Source organism: Orbicella franksi, chromosome 8 (assembly GCF_964199315.1).
Source record: "Orbicella franksi chromosome 8, jaOrbFran1.1, whole genome shotgun sequence".
NCBI lineage: Eukaryota > Metazoa > Cnidaria > Anthozoa > Scleractinia > Merulinidae > Orbicella > Orbicella franksi.
The window spans coordinates 21,491,653-21,504,674 of NC_138152.1; the positions used below are offsets into that span (position 1 = coordinate 21,491,653).

The 13,022-nt window shown below is 37.8% G+C and overlaps 1 protein-coding gene across 1 annotated transcript; it reads left to right on the top strand.

Moving 5' to 3' along the window:
* Nucleotides 1–273: 273 nt before the first annotated feature.
* LOC145495115 (uncharacterized) lies at nt 274–3,803 on the top strand. The gene has a single exon (XM_081474685.1). It carries the CDS (start codon nt 331–333, stop codon nt 3,511–3,513), a length of 3,183 nt encoding a protein of 1,060 aa, XP_081330811.1. The 5' UTR covers nt 274–330; the 3' UTR covers nt 3,514–3,803.
* The last annotated feature ends 9,219 nt before the right edge of the window (nt 3,804–13,022 follow it).

Consider the following 13,022-nt stretch of genomic DNA (forward strand, 5'->3'; position numbering starts at 1 on the left):
AAACGAAGACCTGACAACAACGAAAGAAAGGTCCCTGTAACGTATAGTACAGTTGCCAAGTGGGAATTAAGGTGTCAGGATAGAAGAGTTGCAAAGTCTGTGCCAAATATTTTTTACAAGCTGAAAAAACTAAAAATCAAGCAAATTCAAGATAGCGCTTCTATTGCTCTCAGAAAGTGTAAGACAAAGGGAAAGAAGTACATTGCTGGTGACCTGAAATCAGAGAATTATCTTAATAAGCTTGTGCATCTTGATGAAGAGTTCAGAGTTTTAAGGAGTCTTAGATCTTCACCACCGTATTTCGAAAAATGCAAAAAAGACTTGTTTGCTATGATTCGTCAACTTGGCAATCCTACATGGTTTTGCTCTTTCTCAGCTGCTGAAACAAGGTGGACTCATCTTCTTAAAACTTTAGGCAGAATTCTAGATAGCAAAGAGTATACTGATGTGGAAATCAAACAAATGACATGGGAACAGAAATCAGATTTGATACAAAAGGATCCAGTCACGTGTGCTAGAAACTTTGAGCACATGGTTCAGTTATTTATTCGTGATGTATTAAAGAGCAGTGTAATGCCAATAGGAGAAATAGCTGATTATTTTTACAGAGTTGAATTTCAACAAAGAGGAAGCCCACATATCCATGGTTTATTTTGGGTAAAGGAAGCCCCGCAATATGAAAAAAGTTCTAGTGAAGAAATTGTGAGCTTTGTTGATAAGTATGTTACTTGCCATAACCCAGACACTTCCAGTGAAATGGAAGAGCTTGTAAACTTACAGATGCACAGGCATGCCAAGACATGTAAGAAGGCAGGGCATAAGATATGTAGGTTTAATTTTCCACTGCCTCCTATGCCAAAGACAGTGATTTTAACACCTCTTGACAACTCCTGCTTTGATGAAGAGAACAAGAAACAGATAAAAGAAAATGCTGAAAAAATAAAAGAAGTTCTTGACAACATTAAATATGGTGAAGATACCAGTTTCGAAAATGTTCTCAACAAATTACAGTTGACTGAAGAAAGTTATATCTTAGCTATAAGACATACATTAAAGCGTGACACATTATTTTTGAAAAGGGCACCATCAGAAATACGGATCAATAGTTACAACACTAATTTGCTAAAAGCTTGGCGAGCAAACATGGACATGCAATATGTACAAGATCCTTATGCATGTGCTACCTACATACTGTCCTATATTACAAAAGGGCAGAGAGGTATGAGCAGACTTCTAGAAAAAGCATCTGAAGAAGCTAAATCTGGCAACAAAGATATCGCAAACAGAGTAAGGCAGATTGGAAACAAATTTCTAAATGCAGTTGAAATTAGTGCTCAAGAAGCTGTGTATCTTGTATTACAAATGCCAATGAGAAGATCCTCCCGAGATTTTCAATTTATCAGCACCTCACCTCCAGATGAAAGGGCATTCTTGTTAAAGAAATTAGATAAGCTCAAGGAGTTGCCTGACAACTCAACTGACATAGAATCTGACAATATCACTAAACGTTATCAAAGAAGACCAAAACAAGTGGAAAGGTTGTGCTTGGCTGACTTTGTTGCATTGTTTAACTGTGTTAAAGATAAGGAAGGTGATAGCAGTAGTGCTAGTAATATTAACGCATCATTCACAGACATTGATGATTTTCTACCAGAAACTAATTTTGAAGACAACACTGATGATGACCCTGATAGTATTAATGTCATTGAGTCTGAATGTGAACCAAATGAATACAAACTAAAAGGAGACATGAAACTAGTAAAAAGTAAAAAGCCTAAAATAATCCGCTCTGTCAGGTACCATAAAGATAAAGACCCAGAAAGCCATTATAGAGAGCAACTAATGCTCTATACATCATGGCGAAAGGAAAGCAGTGATTTGATTAAAGACTGTCAAACTTACCAAGAGAGATTTGAGCAAGTTAGGGATGAGATTCTCTGCAATAGGCGCCAATATGAATACCATTCAGAAATACTTGATAAAGCAATGGAAGATATGAATAATGCCAAATATGACAACTTTGATAATGTTGCTCCAAATGCAGAGCATCTAAATAAGCAGGACTCTGCAGTCAAGCAGAAACCTAGTGAATTATTTGGTTGCTTTGACCCTGGAAAAAACAAGCACCATAGTCAGTATGATTTGCTTGATGACATTGGCATTTTCCCCAGAAATAATGATGATGAAGAACTCCTTATGAGGCGCATGTCTGACAATGATTATTATGCACTTGTACGCTCTTTAAATGAAGAACAAAGACAGTTTTTTTTTTATCATGTCCTACATTCAGTGAAAACTAAAGATGATCCTCTTAGATTGTTCTTAAGTGGAGGTGCTGGAGTTGGCAAAAGTACAGTTACCAATGCATTGTATGAAGCACTGATAAGGTATCTGAATTCTATTGCGGGCGAAAATCCAGATGATGTCAAAGTTGTAAAAACAGCCCCCACTGGTAAAGCAGCATTCAACATAAAAGGTAACACATTACACTCTGCTTTTACAATACCTGCCAATAGAGGTTTTGAAGATTGTACACTGGATAGTGACAGACTAAACACTATTAGAACCCAACTGAAGAAACTTAAAGTTATATTTATTGATGAGATCTCTATGGTTGGAAGTGGTATGTTCAACTTTTTGAACTTAAGATTGCAACAAATAATGGGAACCAACGAGCCATTTGGTGGAATAAGTGTGATAACTGTTGGAGATCTTTTCCAGTTAAAACCAGTTTTTGATAAGTGGATATTTGAAAATTCTCAATATGGCTACAATGCTTTCGCAACTAACATTTGGACAGAATACTGCTCCCTCTTCGAATTGACGGAAATAATGAGACAAAAAGATGACAAGCAATTTGCAGAGCTACTTAATCGCTTGAGAGAGGGAAAACATTCTGATGATGATATAGCCATTTTAAAACAACGACTCCTGAATGTAACACCAGAAAGTGATAATTATCCAATCAACACGACACATTTATTTACTACAAATGCATCAGTAGATGCCCACAATAATGCCCTGTATGCGCTATCTAGAACTGACAAAGCTCAGATTAAGGCTGTGGACATTATAGGTGGAGACATTTCAGATGATCTCAAGAAACAAATAAAAAATAAAATCCCAGATGATGCAACAAAGACAATGGGTTTATATTCACTAGTATCAGTAGCAATTGAGGCAAAATATGACCTAACAACTAATATTGATGTGACTGATGGTCTAACAAATGGCGCAGAGTGTATGGTAGAGAACATAGACTACAGAGTTGATAATTCAACCAGACCAAGTATTATTTGGGTATCATTTCCACATCTTGAAATAGGCAGAAAGTGGTGCAAAGAACATGCACATTTGTACAACAAAGGCATAAATAAAAACTGGACACCAATTTTAGAAGTTACAAAACAATTCCAAATTAATAAAAAAAGTAAGGTACAAATTCTTCGACGTCAATTTCCACTTAGACCTGCTGCTGACTATTCAGCGTTGTCAAGGAGATACACTAAATGAAGCAGTTGTTGATTTTCAATCATCAACAAGAGAGCACATGCATTATGTCGGCCTGAGCCGAGTACGAAACAGTTCTTCAGTACATGTTCTCAATTTGAATGAGAAAAAAATTAAGGTCACCGAGAAAGTTAAAAATGAAATGAGTAGACTGAGAACAGAGGCAAGCCTCAAGCCTTTAGCAGTCTTGCAGGTAAACTTAGATTCACCCCAAACAAAAACAGTCTTGTTTCAGAATGTTAGATCTCTCCACTTACATATTCACGATGTTCGAACTGATTACAACATTCAAAAGGCTGATGTTAACATTTTTGTTGAAACAAAACTTTGTTTGTCAGATAGAGATGATACATATGAGCTACCTGGATTTCTAATGACAAATAAAGGATACACGCAGTTGATTAACCAGTATACTACTGACTACCGCACACAGATAGATCACATTTATACAAATGTACCACACCTTGTGCAATCAGCAGGTACACTAGAGTCTTACTACAGTGACCATAAGCCAATCTTTATGTCCTCGACAGCTTTGTAAATAATGTAATGTAAATGATGCACATGCTAAACAGCAGTTTATACCAACAAATGATTGTGTCATATGGATACATACAACATATTTTAGAATTCACCATTGATAACAGAACTACAATCAATCACATTTATACAAATTTGAATGAATCAAGAGTTCAAACAGGTGTTCTAGAGACATACTTCTGTGACCATAAAGCTGTGTGCATAGCAATAAAAAACAAAAACAAAACAAAACAGAAAAACAAAAACAAAAACAAAAAAACGATGGACTCATTTTCTTAGGCTGTAATGACTGTTAATTATATAAGGTAGCATTTACAATTTAAAATCGTGTTAACAAAGAATAACTGAAGTCAGTATTTAATTAAATGTGAATTTTTTTGTTAGACTTCTGGTCAGTAACTATCAGTGTCTACATAAATACATGTACATGTAAGAGTCCCTTTTAAACTCCTTGTGACCCTTTGGGTCACAAACCCTCCATTCTGCAACTGTACTCGGGTAAGTAGAAATGGTTGTTTCTTGTTCTGGTCCACTTACAGCTCTACAGAACATGCATGTGTGATAATATTGATTAATGTTGACATCCACTGTAAGCAATTATTATGTATAGATATTAATCATAAAATAGTACCTCTTGTATAAATGATTATTAAAACAATTGATTTTTTCTTATGATTATTAACATATTTTAGAAACTTACTGATTCCCACTTTTATTCCATTTTAGAAAAGAAATTTAAAACAGAAACTATACAAGATACAGCATTGAAAGCATCCACTGGCTGCCATATGATGTTCTACATGTACTTGCTTCAGAATTTTCACCGTGTAGTTTGTAAAGAGCCACAGTTTCATGTGATAGTGCCCATAACATTGGAATTTTTTACAACTTATTGGTCTGTGATTACAACGAGATCAATGTCACATTCCTCACAATCGTTTTCAGCCAATATATTCAAACAACACACAGGAAGTACCATCTAGCAGTAACACTCTCCAGTAGAAGGAAATCTGTGCCGAACATCTCCTGATTTAGTTACAAATGAGACAACTCTTCAATCCACAGTTCATGGGTAACAGTTATGCCTCGCGGCATCAACTTTACTTCCTGAATTCTGCTGCTTGTACTATGTTTGTATTTGTATATTGATGATTTTGTTCTTTTGGAATTACTGGACTTACCTTGTATCAGAAATTGTACAGTCAGCATGGATCACTAACTGTCAGCTGTATCATAAAAAGAGGCAATCAAGATACATTATTACACAGTTGTGGCATCTTTCCAGACTGTCTGGTACAGTTGCAAACCATATTCATATTTTTCACTCTATAAAATTACAGTAACAAACATTTTGTTAGAATTATACAAATAAACTGCCAATCTTGTCATGAAAGCATCTCAATGTCTTTCATTACTTAATAAATACCGGTTGCAAAGTAACCATTTAACCTTGCAATCCAGACGTTTGTGGAGAACACCATCCTAAAACATTCCATTTGAGAAATGATATTACAGTGGAACCCTGTTAATACGACCACCTTAAGGCCATGGAAAACTGGTCATATTAACACGGTGGTCGTATTAACGTGGTTCTCTAAATAAGACAATTACTGACTGAGCTTTTTTTTAGGCCAGAATAAAGTGGTCGTATTATCCAGGTGGTCGTATTAACAGGGTGGTTAAAGGTGGGGTTCCACTGTAAAACAAGGAGGCCTAAAGAGTAACCCATTTTAATTAATTCACATTCTTTCATGCAAATTTAATTCAATCAGAACATAACTGAAAGCTGTCCTTGGCTTATGATTAGATGACTGCATGAATGAATGTGAATTAAATGTACGTGGCTTGCATTTTGGGCTCCCTGCTGTAACATCACCACCCTTCTTACCCCTTTAAACCAAATAAAAACATGTCAACATACAATTTACTGCACTTTGCACAGAAGTTTTAGTCTCTCAATTGTATTATATATCTTAAAATCGTTCAGTTTTTTCTGTGAATTTGTTTGAATTCGGAACTGAAATTTGAATTTAAATTTGGTACCTTTGAGAAAAATATTCTCAGAGGTCTATCACATGATCTAAACTGAAACAAAAAAAATCAACTTTTTGTAAAGTTAAAAAAAATATATGTTAAGTAATTTCAAAGCCAACCCACTTTTGTGAAAATATAACGGCAAGGGAGAAAGGAGTCCATGACACGAGCGGCCTGGACCTCCTGAGAATCACGCTGGATAAGGTTTCGTAAGAAAAATTGTTCTTTTAAAAGAACTGATTTTGGAACACTGCCTTCCCGGGACTCGCCTACGTACACACTTGAAAAAAAAAAAAAGCTTGAAAATGTATTCCGCCATATTCCGATTTGTTTTTTCGGAGTCATGCTTTCAACGGACCGCATAGGAAACGGCCATTCTAACTAGCCAATAATAAAACGAGAATTTCAGCCAATCAGCGTTTGCAATTTTCGATCCGTCGTTTCAGTTTAAAAACCAAATTATGCCACTTGTCAGTGTACTCTGAACACGTGGAGTCAATATGTCTGGCAAGGTCAGGAGTAACAAGGACCAGAAGAAAACAGCTTCAAAAGCAACACCCCGCTCAGTCGTCCAAAAATCCACATTCCAAACCGGAAAATCAGTTCAACAGAATCCAGAGCCCTCTCCAGACGTTGCCATTAATGCCAGACCAGCGGACAGATGCTTTCAAGAAAATCCAAAGTCGTCTTCTCCAAACGTTGCAGTTAATGCCAAACCAGCGAACAGATACGATACGAAGACTGCACCTATCATAGCTTACGTCCACAGCGTAAGCCCTCCCAAAAGAAACAGGCGCAATACCTTCGACTATGCAACAGTCAGCCTACCTCCAATGAAATTAAGCAGGAAGCGCTTTTATACTCATCGCACAAACGATCCCTCTTCGAGGAAAGTGAGAAGTGCCGTACACCAATAAAGCTCCAGAAGTACACGTATACTGACGATAAAAAGAAAATCATTATCAATGATGTGACTCATGTCTCGGTTCCTAAACCGTCTGAGTATGCCTTCCAGTTTACCAACAGCGCAGCGTGCCGGTACAAAAGAGTGACAGTATCGGAAGCAATTGCCACCTGCGAAGAATGGGATGAGGTGAAAATGGTAGGAAAGATAATCAACCTTGGATCCCCACATACTGTACAGCGCAAAGGACAAAATGTGTCGACCACTATCGATGTTTACGAAGCTGTGTTAGCCAATACCACTGGATCTATTCGTCTTGACGTATGGGACACAAATATTCGACAGTTGAGACTGGGTCATATCTACCGCCTCAGTCCTGTAGGGATTCGTCTTTGGTCTGGACAGAAAAAGATTTCCACTACAATAAACACACGGGTGACAGTTGTGGAAGACGAATCCTTCAGTGAGATTGGCGTTGAAGATTGTGATGACGCTCGTAAGCTAGGCGAAGAAGTTTTTGAGATTGACAACATTCTCTCCGTTGAGAAAGTGAAACACTTCAGCAAATGTGTCAATTGTACCAGAAAACTATTGCAAGTTACCTCGGAGAACATTGTACAATGTGATCGCTGTGGACACAGCATGCGACTGTCCCAGTGCGAACGGAGCATAATGGCAAAGATTGTCGCTGCTCAAGAAGATGGCCAAACTGTTAGATTAATGATCAGGAAGGACGTGTTGAAGACAATCCTTGATGGTGATATTAATTCACTTGGAGAAGGTGAGATTACTAAAAAACTGCTCATGCTTCAAAATTTGAAACTGAAATACAATGTGCAATCACAGATTGTTTCTGAAATTAACCTTCAGCAGAATTTCGAGTAGAACTGCGTTAACGAAGCTAAGTTCATAGTTTCACCTCGGGGAGCAAAAGAAACCAACATTGTCAATTGTAGATGAACTAATTTAGTCAAGCTAAGTTTATAGTCTCACCTCGGAACCGAAAGAAAATAACATTGTCAATTGTATTCACTACATATCGATAGTTTTGTTGTCAGGATTGAGTTGCGTAGCTGTTCCAGTTCAATGTGCGAAGACAGATTGTTTCTGAAATTAAGTTTTGGCAGATCAGGGTTACGAGTAGGACTATTGTAACGAAACTAAGTTTATAGTTTCACCTTGGGAGCGAAAGAAACTTCCATTGTCAATTCAGTGTCAATTGTGTCCACTGAAGTTGGTAGTTTTGTTATGAGGAGTTGAGTTGCCTGGCTGTTCCAGTTCAATGTGCAATGACAGTTTGTGTCTGAAATTAAGCTTTAGAAAAATTTAATGTAGAAGAACTAATTCAGTCAAGCTAAGTTTATACTTTGAACTCGGCACCGAAACAAAAACTAACAGCGTTAATTGTATTGACTGATGTCGCTACTTTTGTTAAGTTGCCAAGTTGTTAAGTTGCCAAGCTTTTCCAGTTCGATGTACAATGACAGGTTGTTTCTGAAATTCAGTTTTAGCAGAATTTCAAGCAGGAAGACTAATCTACTGAAGCTAAGTTTCAAGGGTTTCTCCTCGAGACCAAAAGAAGCTAAATAACATTGTCAATTGTATTTCGATAATTTTTGTCAAGACGGGTTGTTCATTTTCGTTGTAAATGTTTCTTTTCGTAATTCAGCTTACCTTATAATAGTTATTTAATCTTGCAATATAAGAAGTCTTGTCAAGTAAAACTAGAAACATGTTTATAATTCGCAACAAATGCTTGAGAAAGTTTATTCATGTCATCTCTCTATAAACCGGGGAATCCCCTCCTGGGCTCAACAATGATACCTTCATTACTCCATCCTGTATCGCGTTGTAAATGTCACACTGTCATGTAACGCAATGTCATTTAACAACAAAAGCACTTTGAATCACGTTTATATTTATATGTTCAATTCACTGAACAATTTTTTTTCCTGGACCAAATACTTATAAGAATAATCGAGTGACACAAGGCTCCGGCTGACCCAGCACAGCTTTTCTTTGATAATTTCAAATCATAATGCTGGAGAAAGTGGTCTTTTGCAGGTGTTCTGATGGTTTAGTGTGGTGCAAAGAGAGACAACTAAAAAAATAAAAGTATCTTTTACCACTCACCTTTCTGTGCACTGCACCCCACATGATATGAACGCCAAAAACTGACTATGGTACATGTAGGACAGGCTTTTGCTTGTTACGATATAGGTGACACTTCGCACAGACTTGTTAAAATGATAAGCCTTTTTCCCTGACCAAAAAGCTAGACTACAATTAATCCCTCCTTTCTCTCTCTGCGAGATGATTCTACTGATCAGTCACAAATGAGAAACTTCTTACTCAAGTAAGCGCAGCCCTCAAAGAAACGCCGCATTTGAAACAAAGTTAAAAGGTGCCGCTCCCGAATAAGCGCCGCGGCTCCCTCGCGACGCTCATTCGACGGATAACGTACCGTAAATCCTCGAAATAGCGCCCGGGGTGCTTATTTCAAATTTAGAAGAAGACGGGGGCGCCTATTTAATTTTTCCCAAATCGTGGCCTGACATGATCATTTTTTTAATTCATCATGCTCGTTAACAACAACATAATCTGTTTATCGACATAAAAAGCTGATCCTAAAGTTTAAATCGCACCACCGTTAGCACTTAACGTGTTCACAAACAACCAATGTACCATTCTAATACTACGTGACGAAAACTACACATCCTTCGTTGTCTCATTACTCGTCTACAAAATTGGGGGAGGGGAGGGGGGCGCTTATTTTAAATTTAGGGCGATAGGAGGGGCGCTTAATCGAGGGGGGTGGGGACGCTAATTCGACGGTTTACGGTATAACTAAAAAACCAGTATTGAAGGGGACAATGAGATCAAAATTGAATGAAGACGCTACTGATAAAGGAAATGAAAAGTGTGCGAAAAGACAAATGATGACAATCAACAGACGCTATTGTTAGTTCCTGCAAAATTTTCATACAGATAGAAAAAATACCGTTAAAAGGAATATTTCTTTGTGGCATGCAATTTTTTAAGTAAGCACCACCCTCGAACAAGCGCCGCATTTGAGGCGCGAAAAATTTCACTAACGCTGCATCGTTTATTCGAGTAAAAACGGTAGCTTTTTTCTGCATTTTAGATGCCAAACTGCACCGAAAAGTAAAAGAGTGGTGACCGGCCAGCCGGGGAAGGAGGGGTCTCTTACCTGAGATGGTCTGTTCCGTACAACCTCTTCCCCTCTGCCCCCTCACCCCACTATCTCCCTCTGCTCCGACATTTATGTTCTAGTGCCAATTTTCGCGCTGTACGATTAAGCTTTTTGAACGCGAAAAAACTGTTCGTTGGTACGTATTAGGAACTAGAAGGATAAAGGCCTCACATTCTAGCATCAAATACATGTTTATTTTCCAAATAGTAGTCAGTGGACAAAACTTACATTTCTTATTAACGAATAAATTACAAATCCTTCACACACATTTTAACCAGGAAAAAACTGTATTTTTACAGTCATCACATTCCCAGGTACTCTCATTCATAAATTTAATTAAATCATAGCCAATTTGATTAACCCCTAAGAAAAGTACCGCTTGTTACTTGTGGCGACCAACATCTGTCAATGTGCTCCCAAATGTATAATGTTAAACACTTGAACATAAACTATACATACATAAATGTTTAAATCTAGACACCTTCCTCACTAAAGGCTTATATTTCCTGTCAAATCGTTACATATATTACATGAAACCCTTATTTCTATAAAAATGCTCAACTAATGGCTGCTCATTAACATGATGCACTTTTCAAGTAAACCACCTTACAAATGAAACACTTCTTAGATTGAAAAAAGGCCAAGGACAAAATTTCATAGCATTATTACCGCATACCAAGAAGTAGCTCGAAGTAGCCTTTGATTAGTTAAGTTTTGATAAAAGCAAAGTTTACCATGAGGATGTGCAAGTGTGAAACAGTAAATTTAAAGAGTAATTTTGTTTCAGTCGGGTGAGGTCAACATCAGGCGCTCTGATCCACTCCGATTGGTTAAGTGAGAACAAAGTGTACAGAGCGAACTTAGTCATGCAAAGAAAACTTATGTGTGTAACAGAAGCCGTAATGACACAACACTGTTCAATTGTCTTTCCTGTCAAAATTCGAAACATGTAAAGAACAGACGGAAAATATGCAATACTAATTGAGAAGGCCTCACGATTTCCTTCCATGCATACATTTCCTCTCAGGTCATGATTTGTTGTGGTTGAAAAGGTCCTTTTAAGAGCTAAGAAAATTTCCTTTGGAATGTGACGGGTAAACACCAAATACCAAGGTCTCTTAATTCGCCGACAAGCTGACAGCCTCCTGTAGATTAAATCCAACCATGTACAGATCTCGTCTTTTAACGCTGCTCCTGTGTTGAGGGATGATTCACAGAAAATGGAAAAAGGATCTTTTTCTCGAGCACGTTGTTCGTAAAGACCTCTTTAATCTTTTTGCCTCTTGTTTAACAAAGAAATGCGAAGTTTTCCCCCAGGTCACTGCATTCTATGAAACAATTGACAGCTGACTCAATAGCTTCTCTGTTTTGTCGCTTACCTCGTCACTGGATTCTTGTAGCTCTTCTGTGTCAATACGAGTCATTTCTTCGAGAACATCTTCAAATGGCACAGAAGCCGCCGTTTTGAAATTTGTTTTCAATTTTTATGCGCGCGTCCGTTGATCCGAGATGCAATCACCCCGGCATTTTTGTTGGCCTATGTGCCTAGGGTGATTGATTGGATACCGAATTTGTGACATTACATTCTTTGTACCTAATCAGCTGCATTTGATCTTGCAACTTTTATGCTCTCTTCCACCGACTTGTTATACCAATTGATCGCTAAAATTGAGTTTACTAGTACAACTAGGTTATCATATAGGGTACAACGAATCCGAAAATGTTAATTTTAGTGGCAGGTCATATCAAGCAAAAGTGACCACATACCTCGGCTTACGAAATGCGCAGAAAAAGTGCAAAGTTGATTTGGACATCAAAGAATAGTATAAGAATTTGCAACAAATTCGTCAAAATATCTCACACAAAGACAAATGTAAGCACAATAATGACAAAAAGTTAGTTAAAATACCCTTTGAGGACATTGCTGATAGAGACGGACAAGACATGGTTAATACGGACAAGTTTTATACCCATATAAATGACACATGTCCATTAAACTGTTTCTTAATAGTTTCTTAGTAAGATCATCAATTTCGGCGATTGTCGCCTTTTAAAACGCTTGTTGTGTAAGATAAATTCGATGTTAAGTCAGCGCGGACACTTTGTGACTCTCTGCCTTAATCTCCTATGTCTCATGATAAATATGAGTGGTGTCACAAATGAAAGAGATCCTGCAATTCCGGGATCTCAGAATTTTCTAGATCGAGAAACAACATGGAAAGGATCTTGTAAGAGAGTTTTGTTTTCTCATTGTTATTTTTATTATTGTTGTTTTCTGTAAGGTTGTATCCTATATCAGGAAGGGAACGTCCTAGCACACACTCTTTAATTTCCCTTTTATCGTGCAATTGACACCGATTGTGATTATTTGTTGGTAGGAACTTGCAAAACAATCAGTTGAAAGGCTTACCTGAGGATATTTTCCGCTACAATACCGAGCTGCGGTACCTGTGAGTAGATCTCTTCGTGTAACTCTAGATTACCGTAACTAAATTCCCAACTAGCCAATCAGAAGCTGTGTCTACTGTCTTGATATCCTGAGACATCAAGTCACTGACCTGATATGGCTACAATATCAGGTCATTTGGCCGAATTTGGGTACGGTAAATACCTAATCGTTCCTTTCTGGTACGCTTTGGCGGCATATCAGGCTGGTTTGGTCTCGCCATGGGTATTTCGGCTGGACTACCTCTCGCAAAAGTACGAACCATGGTTCGGCCAAACTCACCTGGTATGCCGCTGCACGCAATTTAAGAAAGTAAGTAAAATAATACTTTGGGAGGTAACAAGTCCGCCTGTTGAACGGCCACAGGACAAGCA

Excerpts from the sequence above, each read along its gene's own strand:
- LOC145495115 (XM_081474685.1), top strand. The coding sequence starts at position 331 with ATGATTCGTCAACTTGGCAATCCTACATGGTTTTGCTCTTTCTCAGCT.